This window comes from Aulonocara stuartgranti (assembly GCF_965226115.1).
Source record: "Aulonocara stuartgranti genome assembly, chromosome: 22".
In the NCBI taxonomy this organism is placed as follows: Eukaryota; Metazoa; Chordata; class Actinopteri; order Cichliformes; family Cichlidae; genus Aulonocara; species Aulonocara stuartgranti.
In genome coordinates, this window is record NC_138957.1 from 146,938 (window position 1) to 171,137 (window position 24,200).

The following is a 24,200-nucleotide window of genomic DNA, read 5'->3' on the forward strand; positions in this document are numbered from 1 at the left end:
CAATTTCTGCACAAACTGTCAGAAACCGTCTCAGGGACGCTCAACTGCATGCCCGTCGTCCTCATCGGGGTCTTGACCTGACTCCAGCTCGTCGCCGTAACAGACTTGTGTGGGCAAATGCTCACATTCGATGGCGTCTGGCACGTTGGAGAGGTGTGCGCTTCACGGATGAATCACAGCGCTTTGTGTTCTGCGTCCTGATTGGCTGCAGACTATTGTTGATCTCCTCCGTGCCGTCTCTCCTGTACAGTACAGAATCGCTTATTCATTGGTTCATTAATGATTCATTGATGTTGAATTATCTCTCAGCTGCTCTGTTCTCATGTGCTGGACCTGAAAACACGGTTTGATCTTTGGTTTCTGTAATACTGGACTTATTTGTCTACGAAGGTTTGAACTTTGAGAGCTTAAACAGGAGAGAAACGTGTGAAAATGTTCATGTCGGTCTGAGTGTATAAAGTGTGTAGTGACGGGTTTTACCTTAACACATCTATAATAATTGTAAAAAATAAAGTTGGCTACTTCAGATTTCACCAATCGCAGGTTATTTTTAGAACGTAACTCCCGCGATAAACGAGGGAGCGCTGTATACAAATACTGAGAAGTATAAAATTTGAATCCTGTCTCTCTCTGAGGCGCGGGGGGAAAAAATATCGACAAGTCGATCAACATCATCTACAGATACATTCGACATCTCGAGAAATGTAAATCGCCACTTGATTCGTCCATTTGGTTGAAAAACCCGACCTTGAACAAGGAGCGAATATCACACCGGAAACTAAGCGCTATGCGCCGGAAGTAGCATATGCTAAGGCGCACAGGTCTAAGTTATAGGTCTAAGTTCCCCATAATGCACTGGGTGTTTCTTCTTCACTCAACATGTGTTAGTACACCTCTCTGCATTCAGTCCGTCTGCCCCTCATCTATCGATGGATGTTAGAGGCTTTGGTTCCCACTGTCGCTCACAGACGGTCACCTAATGTTTCCTGTGTAACTGCAGGGTCTTTGCCTTATAACATAGAAGCAGCTTGAGGTAACTGTTGTTGTGATGCTGTGTGTGTGTAATAAAGCTCCCTTACTGACAGTGGGTCACCACAGCTTGTAGCTCCATGTATTTGATGCGGCACGTTTGCCCTCGCTGACACAACCCTAAAGGGATTTGTGTGTATGAATAAAGTTTATTGTTCATACAGTTCATTGCTGTATGTCTGTGAAAGGCTGAATGAGGGTTGTAGCTCCCTCAGCAGCTGTGGAGCGATGGAGATGTGGTTGGTTAGACACGCTGCTTTAGTTTACACTACAAACCACACTCACCTGTTTACACTCCTTTTGTGTTACAACCACCTTGTTACACTCAAACACCAGATGATGCATCTGAGCCAACTAAGGATTCACTGAGACTGAAGAAGCTCGAGATCATAAGAATTTGAGGCTCAGCTGATACAGTATCATAGGAGAATCCAACCATTGTATGTCAAGAGACTATAGGCAGTGAAAGCTCCATCTGGAGGAGGAACGACGTGGTTCAGAGCGTTGCCTCCTGCAGCTGGTGACATGTTCAGATTTCAGCTCTGTCGGTTAGAAAGTCTGTTTTTGTTTTTCATCTGTGTGTTGCTCTTTCATCCTTTTCTTCTTCCTGTTTCTTGCATCAAGCTGGCTGACTTCACCACTGATGAGGTAACCATGAGCAGTAAGCCTCGTGTCGCTCACAGTTACATTTAACATAGTGCGATAAACACACTCAGTCATTATAAGGTACATCCTCTAAACGTTCACATAACAGACAAACAGGATAATAAAAATAATCTGGTTCTTTGCAGCGTCCTCAGATGAACAACACACGACATTATTACACGTCTCAGTATTTGTTACACTGAACACAAATATAAACACAACACTTTTGTTTCCATGAGCTGAACCGGATCCTGACTGGTTTTGCGACATGTGTGTCATTGTGCTACACATGTACGGCATATTTCAGAGTGGCCTTTTATTGTGGGCAGTCTCAGACACACCTGTGCAATATTCATGCTGTCTAATCAGCACCTTGACATGCCACACCTGTGAGGTGGGATGGATTATCTCAGCTAACGAGAAGTTCTCACTAACACACATTTAGACAGATTTGTGAGCAGTGTTTGCGAGCAATGTTCCCTGTAATGTTTCACGTGTCTGAACACACAAACTCCCTGAGCGTCCCTTGGACCACTGTGAGCAACAGCAGACGTGTGCACTGTGGTCACACCAGCATCCAAGAATACTTTTACACAACAAGACTTCTTCAAAAAAGTAACTGAGTTTTGCAAACAGAGTTTTTTGCAGCTGTTTACCTAAAAATGCAGCCGAGGTGTTTTTTAAATAAACATTTCAAACTATTTGCAGAACAATCAGCTGTTCTGCATCAAATCTGATGCCACACAAATTATTTGTGCCGCTGCAAAAAATAATTTCTGTCCACTATGAGATGAAGGAGAACAACAGCCTGATACCTGCAGGCCTGACAGCAGCAGATGTGTCACTGCTGCAACACCTGTAAACCATTGTTCTGACACACACAACAAAACTATTGACTACACTACACACTAACTACACACTAACTACACTCTTAACTACACACTAACTACACTCTAACTACACAAGATTTGTGCTAAACTTGGCAATCGCATCTCAAACACGCCGTCACTCCTAAAACTTCCCCCTTCCTAAACAACTAAATGTCATGTTGCCATATCATTTTTTGATTGGTCGACATGGTGCATTTTTCCACCAATAGGAAAGGCTGGTGGGGGTTTGTTTTGGTGTTGTTTTTGCTCACAGGCTTTCGAGCGTTTTCCTTATAAAACGGCGTTTTTACCGTTTCTTCCTGCAGTAAATATAAACAACGACAGTATTCAGGAAGAAAACCAAACATTGCAGATATTTTATCATAACTCTGGTTTTACGTGGCCGATCAACACAATTCAAAAACTGGTATAAAGTCCACACTTTGTCCGTCAGTTGTTCCGTCTGTCCTGCTCACATCTCCAATGGTTGTACACGTTGTCATTAACGTGGCTTCACTCCACATCAGCCGCTTTGCTAAAACACCGGTGTCGCACATAAGGACGCTGTCATAGCCTGTCAGCCATGTTGATCAGCTGCGTATATACGAATGTGAATCGCGTGATTGGCTGGACTACGGGATAAGGTGGCCTCGTTCTGATCCCATACGGGAGCAGCCAGTCACTGACTAACACTGCAAAACAGAATCGTTAAAGTTTTCATTTTAATTTCAATTCAGGTGATTTTTCTTTTTTTTTTTTTTTGTGCGCAACGCAGATTTTCTGTGCAGAGACCGTGCCAGCAGTGCGCAATTGTGCCAGCAGTGCGCAATTGTGCACGCGCGCAGCTTAGAGGGAACATTGCTTGCGAGTGTCGGGTCTTTTGTGTTTGTAGAAAATGTTTCATATCTTTGAGTTGAGCTCATGGAAAACAGGAGCAAAAACAAAAGTGTTGCGTTTATATTTTTGTTCAGTGTAAATGATAAAACATCAGGTTTGACCCAGAATACAGTTTGATCCACATGATGGCGCTGTGAAAAGTGCGCGCTGTACTGGTGGCACCAGTGTCCCCAGCCCACAGACCAGTGCTGCCACTAATCGAGTTTCATTAGCAGCATCTAAATGCTGTTTAAAGGTGGACTTCATCTGTCACACAGGAGCAGTTTGGCTTCGCTTTGCTTAAATAATGACCTGGTGTATTTCTGTATACACACCTGCTAAGGATCAGGTGACTCTTATAATAAAAGGTTAATACGTAAAACCTTAAAAATAAAAAGGGCTGTTTTTAGCAGTATTTAGGCTGCAGTCTGTGTATTATGTCCATGATATTCTACAGTGGGGCAAAAAAGTATTTAGTCAGCCACCGATTGTGCAAGTTCCCCCACCTAAAATGATGACAGAGGTCAGTAATTTGCACCAGAGGTACACTTCAACTGTGAGAGACAGAATGTGAAAAAGAAAATCCATGAATCCACATGGTAGGATTTGTAAAGAATTTATTGGTAAATCAGGGTGGCAAATAAGTATTTGGTCACCTCAAACATGGAAAATCTCTGGCTATCACAGACCTGTAACGTCTTCTGTAAGACGCTTTTCTGTCCCCCACTCGTTACCTGTATGAATGGCACCTGTTTGAACTCATCATCTGTATAAAAGACACCTGTCCACAGCCTCAAACAGTCAGACTCCAAACTCCGCCATGGCCAAGACCAAAGAGCTTTCGAAGGACACCAGGAAAAGTATTGTAGACCTGCACCAGACTGGGAAGAGTGAATCTACAATAGGCAAGCAGCTTGGTGTGAAAAAATCAACTGTGGGAGCAATCATCAGAAAATGGAAGACATACAAGACCACTGATAATCTCCCTCGATCTGGGGCTCCACGCAAGATCTCATCCCGTGGGGTCAAAATGATCATGAGAACGGTGAGCAAAGATCCCAGAACCACACGGGGGGACCTGGTGAATGACCTGCAGAGAGCTGGGACCAAAGTAACAAAGGTCACCATCAGTAACACACTACAACGGCAGGGAATCAAATCCCGCAGTGCCAGACGTGTACCGCTGCTGAAGCCAGTGCATGTCCAGGCCCGTCTGAAGTTTGCCAGAGAGCACATGGATGATACAGCAGAGGATTGGGAGAATGTCATGTGGTCAGATGAAACCAAAGTAGAACTTTTTGGTATAAACTCAACTCGTCGTGTTTGGAGGAAGAAGAATACTGAGTTGCATCCCAAGAACACCATACCTACTGTGAAGCATGGGGGTGGAAACATCATGCTATGGGGCTGTTTTTCTGCCAAGGGGACAGGACGACTGATCCGTGTTAAGGACAGAATGAATGGGGCCATGTATCGTGAGATTTTGAGCCAAAACCTCCTTCCATCAGTGAGAACTTTGAAGATGAAACGAGGCTGGGTCTTCCAACATGACAATGATCCAAAACACACCGCCCGGGCAACAAAGGAGTGGCTCCGTAAGAAGCATTTGAAAGTCCTGGAGTGGCCTAGCCAGTCTCCAGACCTCAACCCCATAGAAAATCTGTGGCGGGAGTTGAAAGTCCGTGTTGCTCGGCGACAGCCCCAAAACATCACTGCTCTCGAGAAGATCTGCATGGAGGAATGGGCCAAAATACCAGCTACTGTGTGTGCAAACCTGGTAAAGACCTATAGTAAACGTTTGACCTCTGTTATTGCCAACAAAGGTTATGTTACAAAGTATTGAGTTGTATTTTGTTATTGACCAAATACTTATTTTCCACCCTGATTTACCAATAAATTCTTTACAAATCCTACCATGTGGATTCATGGATTTTTTTTTTCACATTCTGTCTCTCACAGTTGAAGTGTACCTCTGGTGCAAATTACTGACCTCTGTCATCATTTTAGGTGGGGGAACTTGCACAATCGGTGGCTGACTAAATACTTTTTTGCCCCACTGTACATTACAGTAAAAACAGTAATTATATAAAGAACAGATGGATCAGGATCCTGTCTGTGTCTTTACTATGATCTCAGCTGATAATGAGGCTTGAAAGAGACATGTTTGAACTTTTGCATTGATCAGACAAATAAGCCTGCATGTTTGCATGAGCTTTAACTGTAAAACATGAAGCCTTTATTATTAAAAAAACAAAACCCTTTTAGTGTCATACAGGTAAGAAAGCAGCGAAGCGTTTTTCTCTCTAACAGATGTTTCATCTGTTTTCTCTGCCGTTGCTCTGATGGGACCTGCAGGGTGTTTTTGGTGACGTGGAGGTTTGCACAGTTGCTGCCTGTGGTGTGTGTAGAAATGTTCATGTTCTAGTCCCACTGTGAAGCACATAGACGTGTCCTGACTTCCTGTCTGTCCCACACTCTGTCTCTGTTTGTTGCTGCCAACAGTACAAGTCATCTTTGCAGATTTTACTGAATTAACAAAAACATATTTACTGAAAGACTTATTCAGTAAACATGTTTGTTACACTGAGACTGAAACAGAGATCCCTGTTTACGCTCATAGAAAACGAGCCTCTGTTTTACTTTATTGAAATCATTTCTAATCACAGACAGGATCAGCAGCGTGCAGCTGCAGTGAGGTGTTAGTAGAGGAGCTGTGTTTGTGAGCTGTAGTCTGGATCAGGTCTCTGTGGGAGACTCGGTTACAGTACTTCTGAATATCCACGTGTCCACCTCACACAGCACATTTCTTCAGAATCGGTTGCTGTTTGCTAACATTTGACCTTTGCCCTTTTAGGCTGCCCTTCTGGCGCCCGTCGATGAGGACTTGGGATCTGACAAGAAGCAAACTGGGGGAAGTAGCAGAGTACCAGACTTCCCTCCTCCAGCAGGCTGGGAGATCTTGTTGCGCACCTGTGTGCCGCGACCAGCAGCGTACTCCAAGGCGCTGCCTCAGCGGCTCTTCTGTGTCCTGATGAGGGAGGAGTTTAGGTTGACCGGAGGCTTTTCCACAGACACGTCCTCCTTTTAAGTCCTGTGAACAATTCACACCTGGGATGAAGATAAGTGAAGGACACAGGATGGAGACTTTCACATGTATGAATGTGGCCATGGAGTAAGATCATAGAAATACATTTCTTCATTTGTTTGCTTTATTTGTAAGAACGGTGCAATATTTCAGCATCTACGGCTCGCCCAAGCTTAAAAGCAGGAAGCAGTATATTACTGGCATTGATTAAGAAGCATTTATGGCTTTGTCTGGAAATATGTGAAACTAAATCCTTCTGTGTATTCATAAATCTGCAGCTTCCTGCAGCTGTGATAAAACAGTTTCACACTAAAACCTTCATTTTACCTTCAAAGCTTCTCTTGATGCCTTTTTAAGGAAATGAAATTTGTCGTTAGGATGGAGTTCCCCATCCTGCACTCACCACACGCTAACACAACCTTCTCAACTCTGATATTTAGTAGATTATATTTCAGTTGCAGGGATTGGTCCTGATGGTAAACATGAGAGTCGGTGAGGACTTCATGGGTCGTTTCAGCTGAGCTCCATCCTCCAGCATGTCCTGCTGCTGGATTAACACACAGCTGTTTGTTTGCATCCAACCAGAACCAGACCGTGCAGTTCTTATTCCTGTTCATAAGCTGATTGTTCAAACATGAAGCTCTTTGACGTTGTATAAAAACTGAAACGACACTTTACAGCTGACTGTGATGTTTTAAATGGAGCTGGTTCCTCGAGGCGCGTCCGACAGCATGAGGGGAAACTTGGTTTTGTCATATTTTCTTTGTTTTGTTAAGGGTGTATCCATCCCATGATACAGACACATACAGTTTAAACGATGTTTAATGTTAATCAAAACTTCTAAGATCCAGGTTGAATAAAACAGCATTAGGTGTGTGATTTCACTCTGCTCCACACACCTGCGTGCTCCAATCAGAGACACCAGAGGAACAGGTGATGAATGTGATGGGGAATGATAGGTTTGTAGCATAAACCTATTCGCTGGAACGTTAAGGACAATCTGCTACGCAGCAAAAAGCAAGACTCAAGGCACCAAAGTTCTCTGGTTCACTCATGCATGAGGGAGATCTGGCTGGAGCCAAGTGTCGTCCCACCACTTGACCTCCGTCAGACTCTCAGCCAGACTCCCCAGAGCACTCCTTTTATTGTGGTGACATGAATATGCATTGGGTCATTAACATATAACATCTTACATAGGTATACATGTGAACAAAGAATACTGTGTGTGTGAGGTCAAGATGTGACCCTGTGAAGACTCCCCAAAGCTGGTGCCAGGAGTCTAACAGGTCCATCTAAACAAAAGGCTCTTACACTCAAACAGATATACATGTGTTTGCTATACCATATATCAAGAAAAGATAAAACCTCTCCTAGGGGGTGTGATCTATGCCAGAACACACTCTGTAGAGGAGTGAACGCACTCCCCTCTTCATGCTACACAGAGTTGTTACAGACCTCCTAGGATGAGACATTCTTTCAATCTACAATTGATTATACACTTCTAAGCATATATGAGTAAATGTTTCTAAGCATAAATGACAATCAACAATACAAAACCTAACATTCCCCCCTTTATTGACCTTTATGCTAGAAAAGTTTCCAGTTATGAATACCTCATGTCTGACAGTTTCAATGCCAACATTGTTATACTCAGCATACGTCAAATCACCCTAAATCACTGTAAAAGTACAGAGTTTAACAAAGGTATTAGCGGATATCCCATTCCCCATTGATCTCATCTCATGGCAAACTGCATCCTACAAACAAACAAAGAAATTGTTAATTTAATAGTGAAAATAAGAAGATAACATTTTCAAAAACATCCCATCTTGGTGATGCTTCCTCCGGGTGTGCAATCACATGTCTCTCTGCAGAGTGGTTTGAGTTCTGCAGGGTGTCATAAATGTCTCTTCCAGTTGTTTCCATCACTGTCCATAGGACCAGAGTCCAAATGTATGTAGAATAGACATTCAAACATACCAGTTAGTTTTGTTGTTTGTCAACATGGGTCTCAGCTATTTCCAAAGCTGCAGACCTCATAGGAAACTGCTGTTATCACCACCATAGCTTCTGGTTCCTGTGCTTTTCACAGAATCATGATGTCATCCTTAGACTCCTTCCAACGCTGCTGAAGGTTTAAGGCAGAGCACGTCGTACACCTTAGTTGTCTTCCTCAGCGTCAACATTGAATCTTTCATTGTATTTAAAATCTTGCTGTGGGAAGTCTCCTCTTGATCTCCTGGAAGCTCAGTAGCACAGCTCTCTGTGTGATGTCTGCTGTGCTGAAGATGATCTCTGATCCTCCTGAAGTCTCTCTCCTGGCCTCAGCTCCCATCTTGTGGACGATCCTCTCAGGCACTCCTTTTCGTCATGGATAGTCCTGATTTTGGGCCTGCTGGATCTGTCTCAAAACATTCAGGGCGTCAGTCATGTTTGATGAATGTGCGTCTTCTTTATGTAAATGCAGCATGTGTTGTTGAAGAGGACACAAAGTCCCCTTTCTCTGCTAATATCATAGAGTAGTTCTTCCCTGAGAGTTGGTCCAGGAACATATATAGTGTGGGGTATGTTGCCGTGCTGGGTAGATGGGAACAGACATAATAGTCTGTATTTGCCGATTCTGCTTTTGTTCTGTCGTGGATATAACGGTACCAGGCATTATTCATCCATGGAGGGATGTGGTCTTGCATCATGTCTCTTAGGTGAGAGTTGTCATGTGTCCATCCTCTCTGCCTTCCTCCTGGTTCAGCTGATTCCGGCACCAGCTGGGGTCCTGTAAAGGTGAGCGTCGTAGTCAAGGTAACCAAGAGGGTCCACCTTCCCATGGTTGCACACAGGTGCGTCACGCCTCGCACTTGGTTGCCCTAGAGTTGATCAGAGGCTGGAGGTTGAAGTGCGAGCTTACCCTACGGGGGCTCAATCAGCACTCCCCCCTCACCACTGAAACAACCAAGTGTGAGATTTCTCTATTGTGCTGTCTTGGGGGTGCCGGGGTTTCCTGGGACCTCGACCTCTTTGCAGTGGCTCTGATAAATCCAGGAGGGTCTCTCGCTATTTTGCAGGCAGTTGAAATGGTCCTTGCTGTGGCTCCAAGGTCTGATCTCATGATGGGCCCCAACCAGCTTGACCTTTGACCTCAACCACTGCCTGGGCTGTCCGCTATGCCTGGAATGTTTCTCGCGTCTCACTGCTGCACCTGTATTTCAGAAAAACTTCTATTTGGAGAGCACGTCAACAATCATCAAACCACATTCTTTAGTTCAGTGAACTTCACTTATAGGCCATCAAAGCCTCATCTGAACATGTAAATAAACGGTTAATCACACAACTCACTGCAACAATAATAGTAAACATTGTTTAGTGTTAATTCTGGACCCCACCACTTGACGCATGGACACTCTCATGCGTCAACTCATCAAACTCAGATTCCTGTTTGAAAGAAAAAGGGTAGCCAGATCATGTCCCAGGCAACAGCAGGGCATCTCCTCCCCTGGAGCAGCACCACCCTGGACCTATAATCCTGCAATAAAAATGTTAGTGTGTTTTGCATATTAAAAGTCACAAGGGGAAATCAAATAAGGAACAATACACAAAAAGACATGAATACTAAGACTGCTGGGCCAACATGGCCCAGGATCATGACATCACCCCCCCCCCCCCCCCCCCCCCCCCCAAGGGCCGGCTCCCGACAGCCCAAACCCGAGAACCAAAACACAAGACAAACAGAACAACCCACCCAGGGCGGGAGGCGGGGGACCCGGACGGAGGGAACAAAACCAAACAAAGACGAGGAGCATGAACCAAAACTGAGCCCACAAAGACACAAAAACAGTTCAAAACAGGGAGGCAAATGTCCAAAGAGGTCAGAAGGTCAACCTGGGGGGCGACAGCACAAAAGTTCACAATTCAGCTGTTCCGGGGCCGGAAAAAGTGGCAGTGGCCGGCAGAACAGATCCGGAGGCCGGCCGCGTGGAAGACGGCGGCAGCTACAGAGCGGGTCCGGAGGCCGGCCGCGTGGAAGACGGCAGCGGCTACAGAGCGGGTCCGGAGGCCGGCCGCGTGGAAGGCAACGGCGGCAATGACGTAGAGACAGGTCAGGGGGCCGACCGTGCGGAAGGCAACGGCGGCGACTCAGGCGAAGGCGGTCTTGGGGCCGACCACGACGGCGATGACGTCTGGCTAGAGGCCCAGAAACTGGCCGACGATGCCGAGGTACCGGATGTACTTTGGATGGGGGTGTAACAACCAGGCGTGGAGGATGAAGGCTCGGAGGCCGGACCAGGCGTGGCAGAAGCAGAGGCTGCGGCTGGACCAGACGACGCAGAAGTAGATGGTGGCTGGACGGGCTCCCCGGGCCCTCCAGCTGACGTGGCTCGAGGCTGAACGGGCCCCTCGGACCCTCCAGCGGAGACAGGAGGCTGAACGGGCCCCTCGGACCCTCCAGCCGACGTGGCGTGAGGCTGAACGGGCCCCTCGGACCCTCCAGCGGAGACAGGAGGCTGAACGGGCCCCTCGGACCCTCCAGCTGACGTGGCGTGAGGCTGAACGGGCCCCTCGGACCCTCCAGCGGAGACAGGAGGCTGAACGGGCCTCTCGGACCCTCCAGCTGACGTGGCGTGAGGCTGGACGGGACCCTCGGACCCTCCAGCTGATGTGGCGTGAAGTGGTGTGCCTGCTGCAGGGTGCTGGAGTGGCACACCCAGGCATTCAGCTACAGATGCAGGATGAGCAGTTATGGAGACCCCTGGCAAAACAGAGAGCTGAGCAGGGGGCTGAGCCGTTACCCTGGCAGAAGAAAGATGCCGCTGACTCTCTGGGGAATTTAATGTAACATCACACGGTTCATTTCCCACCAGATCACCCCTGAAAACATTATTCATTTGGTCACCGTCTGGTTCAGAACCCAGAACAGACATGTCCATGGCAGTCTGGGAGAAAGTGGTGTCGCAGCCAAGTACTAGGTGTGTGTTCCTTTCAGAGGTCTGCCTGTCATTGTCCAAATTCATATTCTCGTTTTCCTTCACAAACATAAAGTCAGAGTCTTTATTCTCAGTATTTGGTTCTTTTAACTCAGAAGCAGAAAAACACAAACTCAGATTGGCTGCCTCACCCTCACCAGAATTACATTGATTAATCTTGAACACACAGGCAGCATCTACCCCATAATATTGCCCAGAGTCAGTAACAGTCTCTGCACCATCTCTAGCGGAAATCTCGCCATTCCTAGCAAGCAAGTTAACTGTTATGGACAAACCCTGTTCGAAAAGTGGACCCCCAAGGCTCTCAGCACAGTTTATTTCCTCTGTCACAGGAAGACAACGTGACGTTTTCAGTGTCCACCTGTGACAGGGTTTCAGTCACCAAAGGGGCTAGTTCGACCACATGAGCTGCATTTATAACTGAACCGTTCCTAGAAACATGATTAATCAGTTCACGGCTAGGTTCCTGGACATCCATTAAGTCGGCACAACTGGTCAAACAAGACACATACACGCTCATTTTGCAGTCATGTGGTGGACTTGTAACCTCATCGGTGTCTGTGCTTACACACACAGTAGTTACACTTCCTTCTGATGGGACGGCTGGCACTAGGTTAACGGCAAGAGTCTGAATAAACTCTTCTGTGATTGGTTTGACAGAGCCATTAGCTTTAGCAGTGACCACATTAGTCACAAACAAATCAAAAGTGATGCTGTCAGAGGGGATTGAAGCCTCATTATGCTCTGACTGACAGGAATCATGCGGCTCGGCCTGGTATTTCGCAGTCTCAGGCCTGCATTCCCCAGCTAGCCCCCCCACCAGAAGCTGACTTAGACAGAGACTCTGAGTCATCTATGAATGGAGGTGCCGCTAACACAGTGTCTAATAGAGCTGTGGCTGCCAGTGGTGGTGCAGACTGTGAGCTTACTATATCAGTAGTACTCCCAACCAACACACCATCCTGAAATGATTTAGAAGAATCAAAAGAACATGGTTCCAAATTTACGCAAACTGACGGTAAAACATGACCATTAGAGACAGTATCGGAGGCCCAGATCTCAGCTTCAGCATTCCCTGCACCCTGAGGGGTGCTGGAGCTACATGGTTCAGACATGTGTGCCCCATCTTCTTCCGGGGGGCACAATTCACTCTTAGAGTTCAGAGCATAGACCACATTGCCATTACTGTTCTCTTGACCTGGAACACAAAACTCAGGTGAATTGTGCTTGTTGAGTACAGGAGTGAGAGCATCACTCAGAGATCGCTTTGAATTGTTCTCCTCTGGTTTACACAATTCATAACAAGTAGATGAGTCACAAGATGGATGAGCTAAGGAACAGTCAAGTTGATCACCGGGTACAGACAGGGTGTCATTATTAAAGTCACACCGCTCATGACCAGAGGTTATATCACCACCCTTCACACCAAACATGAGTTCGTGATCAATACTTTCATCGTTTAGCAAGAGAATGGGTGGTGTTGAGGAGCACTGGGTCGCTATCGCTCCTCCAGCACATGTAGAAATTGTCTTTATCTCTGGAGCGTCTGCGAACCCTTCATGACAGTCACATTCCAGCAACTCAGGAAGACTTTGAGGCGAAAGATTGTCACTAACCTCTATTATTAACGGAGTCCGAGAGGAAACGAGAGTTCCACCAACCTCCAGCTGCTGCATGGTGCTGCGGCGACGTGGATGTCGCCTCTTCCTTGAGGAAACCACTGAGGCTGAAGCATTGGCTGTTGGGGAAGTGAGGGGTGGCAGACCCTGGCAGCTCCGAGGGCCCCCGAGAGCCAGGCGTGTTCCCCGAAAGATGTGCTGACAATCGGGGGTGAGCCACGGCATTCCCCGGAGCTCCTCCTCTACGTGGGTGCAAGCTGCTTGCTGCCGCTCACAGAGGCCGGCCTCCATGATTTCCGTAGTAGGTCTTTCTGAACAACTAAATACAGTTCTGTCGGCTTTGGAGCACAATTCCGCTATAGTTTCTGGCCCCGGCAAATCAATGCTCATCTCCCTCTTCTCCATAGAAGGATCGTGAGGCACAAAAACACAGTCACTCACCGGAGTTAGCGCGGTGCAACAGCGGCGCCGGCGCCGCTTCTTTCTGGTAGCTGGTGCCATGGACGCTGATGCCACCAAAGCAGAGGGTGACGTAGCGGCAATCTCATCCTCTGCCCATATCCTCGCTAAAGGCGAGGCAGGGGAAGTGAAGTCCGAGCGGGGTGGAGAGGGCGAGCGGCTGGTAGGCGATGCAACAGGTGTGAGTTCCTCCTCCAGAATGAGCCAGGGCTTCCACCGGAGCTCGTCCTCCCGATAAGCCCGTAACACCTGCTGCCGCTCTTCCTCACCAAAGTCTATGGCCTCCGTCATCTCTGTGCGCTGCGCCGTGTGGCCAGACCGCGGTGAAGACCCGGAAGCCGATGAGGCGCGAGCGGATGGTGTGACGGTGGTGAGCCTCACCGTTCCGACCCTAACTGCGTCTGGCTCACGAAGCAGCGGGGAAACAGGACAACAGCAGGGCTCTGGCGGCGCAGCCCGCACACTGGGCAGCTGCGGCTGCGGACGGAGTTGGAGAGCGGTGACGAGAAAGTCAACGATCAGCGGGTGTAGTGCCTCCCATAACCAGGGAAATACAGACGCGCATACTCCCACTTGGCGGGCTAACTCCTCCCGTTCCTCCACTCCGGAACACTGCAGCCATTTGCTACATAGCGACTCCACCGTCTGGATGATCCCACTCTCTTGTGTCGCTGGGTCCGGCATGGTCGAGGGGCACACAGGGGATAAAAGTCACAAGGGGAAATCAAATAAGGAACAATACACAAAAAGACATGAATACTAAGACTGCTGGGCCAACATGGCCCAGGATCATGACAATATTAAGCCCGCAGGTTCCCCTCAGGATCCTTTTCCTCCACAATTTTTAAAATAATTTTTCCTAGTATAGAGCAGTATGTCCTTGACATTATTAACAGCAGTCTGACTTCTGGTGTGGTTCCTGCAAATTTCAAAACCTGGCCTTGATCACACAGTTTTAGCTAATTATAGGCTTGTTTCCAAGCTGCCTTTACTTTCCAAGGTTTTAGAGAAATTGTTTTTAGTCAACTGAAAGATTTTCTAGATGATAATGGCATCTTTGAGGTTTTTCAGTCAGGTTTTAAAACCCTTCATAGCACAGAATCTGCATTATTAAGGGTTTGTGGGGTGGCTGTAGCTCAGGCGGTAGAGCAGGTCATCTACTGATTGGAAGGTTGGTGATTCAATTCCTGGCTTCTTCTAGTCTGCATGCCAAATATCCTTGGGCAAGATACTAACCCCAAATTGCAGCATCCCACAGGGCTCAATTTTAGGGCCACTGCTCTATTTACTGTATTTATTGCCTCTGGGTTCCATCTTTAGAAGGCATGGGATCTCATTTCATTGTTATGCCAAATTTATTTGCCACTCAAGCAGATGGATGGCATCTCCGTAAAACCTCTCATGACATTCCTAGATGACATTAAAACTTGGTTGGCTCTGAACATTTTTAAATTTTAATGACAAGAAAACAGAAGTGATGGTGTTTGGACCCAGTGGTCCCTGTGAGTCGTCCTCTGTGATTTGGGACGCCTGGAAGTCTATTTTAAACCTGTTGTTTGGTTTTACCACCATTCACCAGTGTGTGAATGGGTGGATGACTGGATGTGTAAAGCGCTTTGGGGTCCTTAGGGACTAGTAAAGTGCTATACAAATACAGGCCATTTACCATTTGCCATTTAAGTTGGACAGTTATTTTAAATTGGACGACCAAATTTGCTTTGCTTAGGCTGCTTCCCCCGCGACCCAGCCTCGGATAAAGCGGATGAAGATGGATGGATGGATGGACAACCAAATTAGAGCAGTGGTGAAGTCTAGTTTTTATTATTTAAGGCAACTGGCAGCAGTAAAATCTTTTCTTTCTAGGAAGCACTTTGAAACAGTGATCCATGCTTTTATTTCTTCCCGCCTGGACGACTGTAACTCACTCTATGTGGGGGTCAGTCAGTTGTTGCTCTCGGGTCTGCAGCAGGTTCAAAATGCGGCTGCACGACTCCTAACAGGAACTTGTAAAAGAGAGCATATAAGCCCTGTCTTAGCCTCACTGCACTGGCTGCCTGTGTCTTTTAGAGTTCATTTTAAAATTCTCATGTTTGTTTTTAAATGCTTTTACAATCTTGCCCCGCCTTACCTCTCTGAGCTTCTTCATCCCCACATACCCTGTCGGTCTCTCAGGTCAGCTGACCAGCTGCTCCTGGAGGTACCGAGATCCAGGAGGAAGCTCAGAGGGGGCGGGGCCTTCTCTATCGTGGTTTCAAAATTATGGAATAATTTGCCCTGCACGTTAGAGAAGCCTCTTAACTGTCCACTTTTAAATCACGTCTTAAAACCACTTTTATTCTTTGGCTTTTAAACTCAGTGAGACTTAGTTTCTCTAATGAATTATTTTACTTTGTATTTTATTTGGCTTTTATTTATATCTTATGTCATTTTGTTATTTAGTTCCAATGTACAGAACTTTGTGTCAGCTGTGATTGTTTCAAAGTGTTTTTTAAGTAAATATGATGATGATGATGTGAACATGTGTCCACAGAGGGGAAGGAGTCAAACATCATGACTGTGAGAATCATTCATGACAAACCTTCAGATAAACTCACTGAACACTTACTTTTCTTCAGTGTCGAGGGTTCTCCTCTCAGACAAGCCTGTGATGATTTTCCACCAGGTCTCTGCAGAGGACAAACACAGCAGTGACATCATCAACATGAGAGTGATGAAGAACAGCTGAGGTCAGATCCATAATCTCAGGTGGAAACACACACTTCGGCTGTGTCCCAATTCAGGGTCTGCAGCCTTAAAGGCCACATTTTAAGGTCGATTACATCAGAAACGCGACGAAGGCTGTCCCAATTCAAAGGCTGCTCGAAATGCGTCCTTCATTGCCCTGAATTTTAAGGATGGGTCTGTGTATCCTTCGTTGCCCACCATAGCCCAGACTTCATAGCGCGGCGGTGGGTGTGGATAATTTTGCCGGAAAAAAAACGTGCATGGCTGAAGCAGGGCGGCCGAAGAGTAAACTTTCAAAAGTAAGTACTGAATATTATGTCACTTATTTATGTGCAAATGTTTAATAATGAAGAACATTAAAACATTGCTGTTGGCCACATGTCGGCAAAGTTATGTGACATTAGTGATGTTTGTGGGGCAACCGTAGCTCAGGGGGTTGGGAAGCGTATCTGTAACCGGAAGGTCGCCGGTTCGATCCCCGGGCTCTCTGTCCTGGTCGTTGTGTCCTTGGGCAAGACACTTTACCCTACCGCCTACTGGTGCTGGCCAGAGGGGCCGATGGCGCGATATGGCAGCCTCGCTTCTGTCAGTCTGCCCCAGGGCAGCTGTGGCTACAACCGTAGCTGCCTCCACCAGTGTGTGAATGCGAGAGTGAATGAATAGTGGCTTTGGGTGCCTTGAAAAGCGCTATATAAATCCAATCCATTATTATTATTTGTACTAACTTGGTTTTAAAGCCTTTACTTTAAAATATACGCCGTTCAATAGTCGACCTTAATCTTACAGAGAATGTGATGATTTTGTGGATAATTAAAGTCATATATCCACAAACACATCAAGCTGAAAGTGTGGAGCCTGTGGAGACGGCTTATGGTTGAGAAATGAACATTCAATGCACGGGCGACAGATCTGGTTGACATTCCTGCTGTCAGCATGCCAATTGCACGCTCCCTCATTGCTTGTGGCATCTGTGGCATTTTGCTGTGAGACAAAACTGCACATTCCAGGGTGGCCTTTTGTTGTGGGCAGTCTGAGGTACACCTGTGCACTACTCATGATGTCAGATCAGCATCCTGATGTGGCACACCTGTGAGGTGGGATGGATTATCTCAATATAGCAGATGTGCCCACTACCACACATTTGGACTGATTTGTGACCACTGTTTGGGAGGGATGGTTATATTGTGTATCTGGAATGAATTTTAGGTCTCTACGTCCATCCCATGGGGAATGGGAGCAGTAACAAAGGTGCTGCGTTTATATTTTTGTTGAGTGTATATTATAATAATCTGACAATAACTATAATATTGGCCAAATTATATTTACATTACCAAAGTGAAATGACTTTAGTCTCATGAACAACATTAACCCCTGGGGCGCCTTGGGTCGATTTGTGGCTATTTTTGGCTATTTTCAAATTTTGATTACCTGCCATTTGCACAGTGTTGAATGGAATATAGCGAAAGTCTGCAAAAAAAAGTTTGGTCACATTTACTGTTAAAATTTCAGTATGACTTCCGGAAATTAGCTTCAGTGGCTAAGCTAGCGATAAACTTACGCTATTAATCCTAGGGTCGATTTGTGCCCCATTGAAACCCTTTATAAACGCTATTTTTCACTGCAGGATTTATACCGTTAACATCTGGGTGATGGCTTAGGTTTCGTTTTTGTTTTGGAGAAGAGGCCTTAGAATTGTAATTTTTTTATTTGTCCACCGGGTGGTGCCCTTGCTCCACATTTGACCCGGGGCTGGAAAACAGCGGGCTGCTTAAAGAGACCTGCGGGAAATGACGCCTCTTTTCCGGCGTGCTGCAGCGGCGTCGCCCGCTGATCGGGCGGGACAATTTTCGGCCCCAGGACCGTTTGAGGTTGGATTTTTTTTTTTAATCAACAGGAAATGACGTATTTGTTGTGACGTGGTACCGGATGTGTGTGTTGGAAAAAGGGGTCCGACGCAACATGCCCCGGTCATCGTCGCGAGTCAACCCGGGAGCATGCACCGATTCCGGGCTAGAGGAGGAGCATTTGCCGCCTGGAGACCATTTTCTGGTCCTGAAAAAAAAAAATAAAAGGCGATCGAAATGACTGTTTGTGCCAATCTTTAGTCCATCTAAAGGCCTAATTATAATAACAATCAAATATTACTTCAAATGTTTTTTTGGGAAAATATTTAGTTTTTTAGTTTTTTTTTTAGTTTTTTTGTAATTTAAAGGGTTAAAACAACGAAAATATAATTAAAACTTTATATGAATATTTCAGGGAGAAGTAGTTTTAAAAGACTGACCAATTTAAAGTGAAAAAAAAAATTAATATTTAATATTTTTATTGCACTTTTTGGGCGTGGTCGATAGTGTGCATTTTATGAAATGCGCTCCTGGAAAAAAAATAAAAGGCGATCGAAATGACTCTTGGTGCCAATCTTTAGTCCATCCAAAGGCCTAATTATAATAACAATTGAATATTACCTCAAATGTTTTTTTTGGAAAATATTCAAGTTTTTTGTTTTTTGGGGCAAAAAAAGCAGTGCGCTCATGTGACGAAACCGGGATATAAAGGGTTAAAATCCGCGAAATGTAATTAAAACTTGACATGAATATTTCAAGGAGAAGTAGGTCTAAAAGATTGGCTAATTTAAAGTGGAAAAAAATATTAATATATAAATTTTTTATAGCACTTTTTTGGGCGTGGTCGATTTGTGGCTCTAAGACCAATAGTGTATGCATTTTTCTAAGACCCCCCAGGGGTTAACTAATTGTTATTTACTAGCTTAAACTGACTGTTCAGTACAGAAATGAAGCCCAACTATCATGTTTTACAGTCCCGTGGTCTCAGCCACAGATATTCAACTGATCAAAGTGATGTCATTAAAAAAATGAATGAACAAAAAATATTTTTTCTCCTTCATTTCTTTCAAACAATGCTGTATGAAACGTTTCTCGTGGTTAGTATCATGGTTGCTAGGCAACCTGAGCAGCATGATGAAGGCCAGACCGTCCCATTTCACAAGCCTCTCACTTCCGGCTTTAGCGGTCTTTGAGTACGTGGCCCTTGTGACCCGTTAGGGCTGCGTACTCTAAGGCTGCAGACCCTGAATTGGGACACAGCCGTCCTCCTTCATCTTACCCAGCATCCTTCACTCACTCACTCTGATCCATTTTCTGTGTACCTCTCCACTTCCTGTGTTTCCTTCACAATAAATGCAGCAACCAAACAGATTCTAAAGTGTTTCTGTGAATGTCAGTGACTGATCAGAGTCATAATATTAATAATAGTAATAATATCACAGGTGCGTGCAGGTTAATGTGGATGAGCAGTGTTATGACGGTGACTGTGTGTGACTGCAGTGACACTTCATTTTCTGTTTGTCTCAGCTCAGTCTACCTCACAGTCTGTCATACTGACCTTTGACCCACAGCGCCACTACTGTCACTTTAATGGGTTTTCCATCCTGGCCGTAGACGACAAACAAGTAAACACCTCCATCATCACAGCGAGGCTTCATCAGAGTCAGGGTGAAGTCTCCTTCAGTCAGCTGATCCATCTGTACACGACCTTTATAAACAGGACCAGACTCGAGCTTCCACTGACCCGTCTGATCCTTCACACACTCACAGATCTCTCCATGTTCGGGTTGTTCACGTGTCCACTTCACTCTGACAGCAGCAGGCGGAACTTCACTCTTATCCCAGAGCAGTTTGATATACTCCGCCCCCTCTGTCACCTTCTCTGCTTTCAGCATGGAGACTGAGAGAAGAGAGCAGAGCTGTGACACTGAACATGAGCTCACTTGTTACAGTACCTGTGTGAGCCTGAAACAATGAGCTGATACATTCACCTCCATCATGTAAAAAGGCTGTTACCATGACAACACCTCAGCTGTCTCTATGGATTACACACTGACAGCTGCCATCCATCAGCGTAACAGTCTGTGACTAAAGGTCACACAGACTACATATTTTAACAGAAAGTTCACATTTAGTTTAAAATGAGCTCTTATTTTGTTATTTTTCTTTGTGTTCTGTGTTTTTTTATTTTATTTTGAAAGCTTCCTGTGTTCTTCCACACACCTCTGCGCTTAACATAGTTCAGAGGTGTGTGGACAGCTGATGGAACATCCTCAGCATCATCAGTTATTAGTTTCAGGGATGTTTGGAACCTGCTGCTGTTTGTGGCTGATTCCAGATCAGCAGTTTAAGGACGTGTGAGGTAAAAGGTTGCAGACATCAGCATTAACATACTGGAGGTGAAGGTCAGTGAAGTTACTGTGTCACACACTAACCTGCTCTGTTCTTTACTTTATTATTTGCATGGTACACGAGGGCACCAAAGATAACAGCCAGGAGGAGCACAGGAACCACGAATGCCACAACTATGGGCCAGCGGGGAGGAGGTTCTGTAACACAAACACAAGATCATCCAACATGTTCAATGACATGATTACATGAATCTGTTATTAATATTTTACCTGTGTTACTCAGAGCATCATCAGGTTACTCTGTGGTAAGAACTGAACCACAGGCCGCAGGGTTCAGACACTGTAAAACTCTCTGAGTTTAAACTCTGAGGTTTCGGCCTCACAGAGTGATGTTAGTTTAAAGTTAATGAGGTTCAGTCTGAGCACAAACACACATAAAAGACTAAAGGTCTGTGAAACCAGATGACCTCAGAGCACACACCTTATTATTAGAGCAGATAGGAACCTCTGTGACAGAAACACTCACATCTCACTTTACTTTAACTGAACATGTTCATGCATGAAGTCTGTGTGGACCTCAGGACCTCTGCAGTTGACCTCTGACCTTTGTCCACTCACCTGAGACCTTCAGCTGCACATGGATCTCCTTCAGATTGTCTCCAGTCTTGCGGGCGGTGCAGGTATAGGTTCCACTGTCAGAGACTGTGGGGTTCCTCAGAGTGAGGCTGAGGTCTCCAGTCTGCAGAGCGGTGGCTCTCATTGATGTTCGACCGAGGTAACGAAGGTTTTGGTTTGTAAGATCGTCACTGCTCTGCACACGCTTGTGGACCATTGGGATCGTGAACTCATCACGGTTCCACACCACAGCTGTGGAGTCACTGGAAACATCAGCTGGTACCTGACAGGGCAGCAGGACAAACTCCGCCCCCTCATACACCTGCACCCTAGATGCATGCTGGGAAACTGAGGAGAGAAAGAAACAGCTTTCAGCAGTTATGTGAGCTTTGTGTTGGACATGAACACAGAACCAGCAGAGTGGCCTTTTTAACCTGTTTGGACTCAAACCTGAACACTCAGTCAAACAACACTCAGACCACGTTACATGAAACACACTGATGATGATGATGTTCCTTGAAGCAGAATCTGTGAGCTCCATTAAGCCCACACATTTTAGTCATATGATGCAGTCATGTGACCAATTAAACTAAGATAGTGGAGGGCATTATACAGCAGTTGTTTTGTTTGACAGCCCTGTTAAAGATTAATATTAGTCTGTACGTGCTCCAGAGAGCTTTTCTTCAAATTCTTTAATTCTCACTCACTTTTGCAACTTTGTACTTTTGTGTTACTTGCAGAAACAACTCCACCTCATTGTTAGTCCATTTAAAAAACTCTGTGCTTTTCAAAGAGACTTTTCAACAGTCGCAAAGTAAATAAACGGCAGACAGAAATGAGGCAGGCCTAATCTTCTTGCGTTTCACGCATGCGCAGTACTGGAACATAAGCGCTTTCAATGTGGACGCGCAACTCTGTGAAAACGACTGAAAACGCTAGTGTGGATGCAGAGCGTTTTCAGTAGTGATGGTGAGATGAAGCCTCATGATGAACTGAAGCTTTCCATCCAAATGGTCGACTCATGGTTCGAAGCATTGTGATGATTCATTTGCTCTACTGCGCCATCAAGTGGACAATTCAAGTGAAGCGGGCTCTTTGATTATAATGATGTGTAAACCTTATGTACATCTGGATAATGACACAATAGTGTTTGGTGCTTCACTTTTTAATAAACTAAAAGACAGAAATCAGATTATAGGATGTGTAGTGTTGTTTATTTATATTTTGGTGTTTATCATTTGTGATATTTATTACTGTGTGCATACTTTATTAGGAGAGACAAAATTAAAAAAACAAACAAAACATCTCTTCCTTGCTGGTTCCATCGAAGAAGAAATGCACAAGTAACTATGTAGCACGTACGTAATCCAATTCCACAACACGGTGTGATGGGGAATCAGCTGTTTTCCTGCCCATGTTATTTCGAATCTGGCGCGAACCGGTGAACCAGTCCCTGAATCAGTCACGTGGTACGGACTGCCCGCGAGGCCTCGAACGTCACTGCCTACGTAATCAAAGCAAGCCTCGATACGCGCTTCAGAAAAACGCCCCCGCGATTACCCGACGCACGATTCGAAGCTTCGACACACAGGACACATCACTAGTTTTCAGACGAAAACGCTGTTTTCAAATCTATCCGGGCTAGTGTGGACGTAGCCTTAGTCTAAGGAGCATGGAAAGAAAAGTGGCTGGACTTCTTTACGTTTCTTGTGACCGACATCTGTTTGACCTCGGCTTGTTTGATTAGGTAGAGGATCATTAGGGGGTCCATGTCCCTCTTGGGGGGACACTCCCCTAGGGCTTAAATCTGGGACCCTCGACCAATTGATCGTAGAACTGAAGAAGCTTCTTGGATGACAGGTGAAATGTCTTCAAGCAACTTAAAGAAGTCCAGTCTCTCCCAAGCTCCTTAGATTCAGTGGGCTGGTTTCAGTCATTATGCCAATCCACTGTTTATAAGGTTGGGGAAATCTGCAGTCAGCTGAGACCGAAGACGTCACCTGGATCAGTGATGAAATGTTTCTCCCACTGAAAAGATCCAGATGAACAGAATCAACCTTTTGGGATTTACCTACATGGATCATTGAGAATAAGAACAAGACAAATTTGTTATTAATAATTACTGACTGATTTAAAATGTCCTTAAATTATTTTCCAGTATATTTCTAAACCCTGAACAATCCATTCATTCAGCTAACCTGCATTCATATTTAAACTAATTTGGTTCTGTACTTCAGATTTATAGTAACTATTTAAAACAACCATAACTTCACTAAACCATAAATGCAGTAAACCACTGTAAAAACTAAAATTTGAGATTCTCCAAACTTGTTTCTGTTTCTTGTCAGTGTGGCTCAGCTTACAGTCCTGTTACCAAACAAGTTTTATTGACAGTCCTGATCTGTGGATTCTTGTCACACATCACTGACAGACAGACACGCGGAAGCATCCTGCCCTCAGCATGCGCACTAACTTTGTCAAAAACTGCATCAATCTTAGTAATAATATGATCTATTTTACGGCAAAATACGGAAGTTTGTTCAAATTTAATGTTTACGGCACAGCAGAGTCTCAGCTGCTCGTTATTCGAGGTTTGTGTGTCGAGTGTCAGCGCGATTACGTTCAGACACGTCAAAATGAAAGTAAACTTAAGATGACTCCATTGAATCCATTTCCCTGTCTCACCTTTACCTGTGTGCCTACATTTACTCTACACTGTCACGCTGACTTTCAAAGACACTGCAGTAAAGTACACAGTGTAAAACTCCCCACATCTCTCCCCGCAACCAGCAGGTTTATTCACATAGGTACGCGCAGCTTACCTGTACAGTCCAGATGTCGCAACAAACAGAAGAGAAACACAGAGAACGGTGATTTTAACATCCTCTCCTTCTCTTCTGCGACACTTTAACTGTTTTAGTTTCCTGGTCAAACTTTCTTTGCTGATAAAGGACATCAGCAGCTATTTAGAGCTGGTACGTTCACCTCAGAGTTTTCTTAGTGGCACTCCCTCCACCTGTAAAAGGTGCTGTGCAGAAGTCGTTGCAGGAAAACCTTTTGCAGCGGATGAACTCGCTCTACCTGTCAGTTTAGTTTAACCGGATT

General features: G+C 45.4%; 1 protein-coding gene across 5 annotated transcripts; it reads right to left on the reverse strand.

Moving 5' to 3' along the window:
* Positions 1 to 7,542: 7,542 nt before the first annotated feature.
* Positions 7,543 to 24,137, reverse strand: LOC309698864 (uncharacterized protein). Of its 5 annotated transcripts, none has more exons than XM_082521605.1 (7): positions 23,918 to 24,137; positions 23,096 to 23,123; positions 21,099 to 21,443; positions 20,565 to 20,678; positions 19,688 to 20,029; positions 16,167 to 16,227; positions 7,543 to 10,024 (listed from the first exon to the last, which is right to left on the reverse strand). In XM_082521605.1, the coding sequence occupies exons 3-7, from the start codon at positions 21,310 to 21,312 to the stop codon at positions 9,961 to 9,963; spliced, it is 795 nt and encodes a 264-aa protein (XP_082377731.1). In that variant the 5' UTR covers positions 21,313 to 21,443; positions 23,096 to 23,123; positions 23,918 to 24,137; the 3' UTR covers positions 7,543 to 9,960. The 5 variants fall into 5 exon arrangements, with proteins under 5 accessions (XP_082377731.1, XP_082377730.1, XP_082377729.1 ...); XM_082521604.1 differs by having other exon boundaries at positions 23,096 to 23,166; XM_082521603.1 differs by lacking the exon at positions 23,096 to 23,123 and having other exon boundaries at positions 7,543 to 9,700.
* Positions 24,138 to 24,200: the final 63 nt, after the last annotated feature.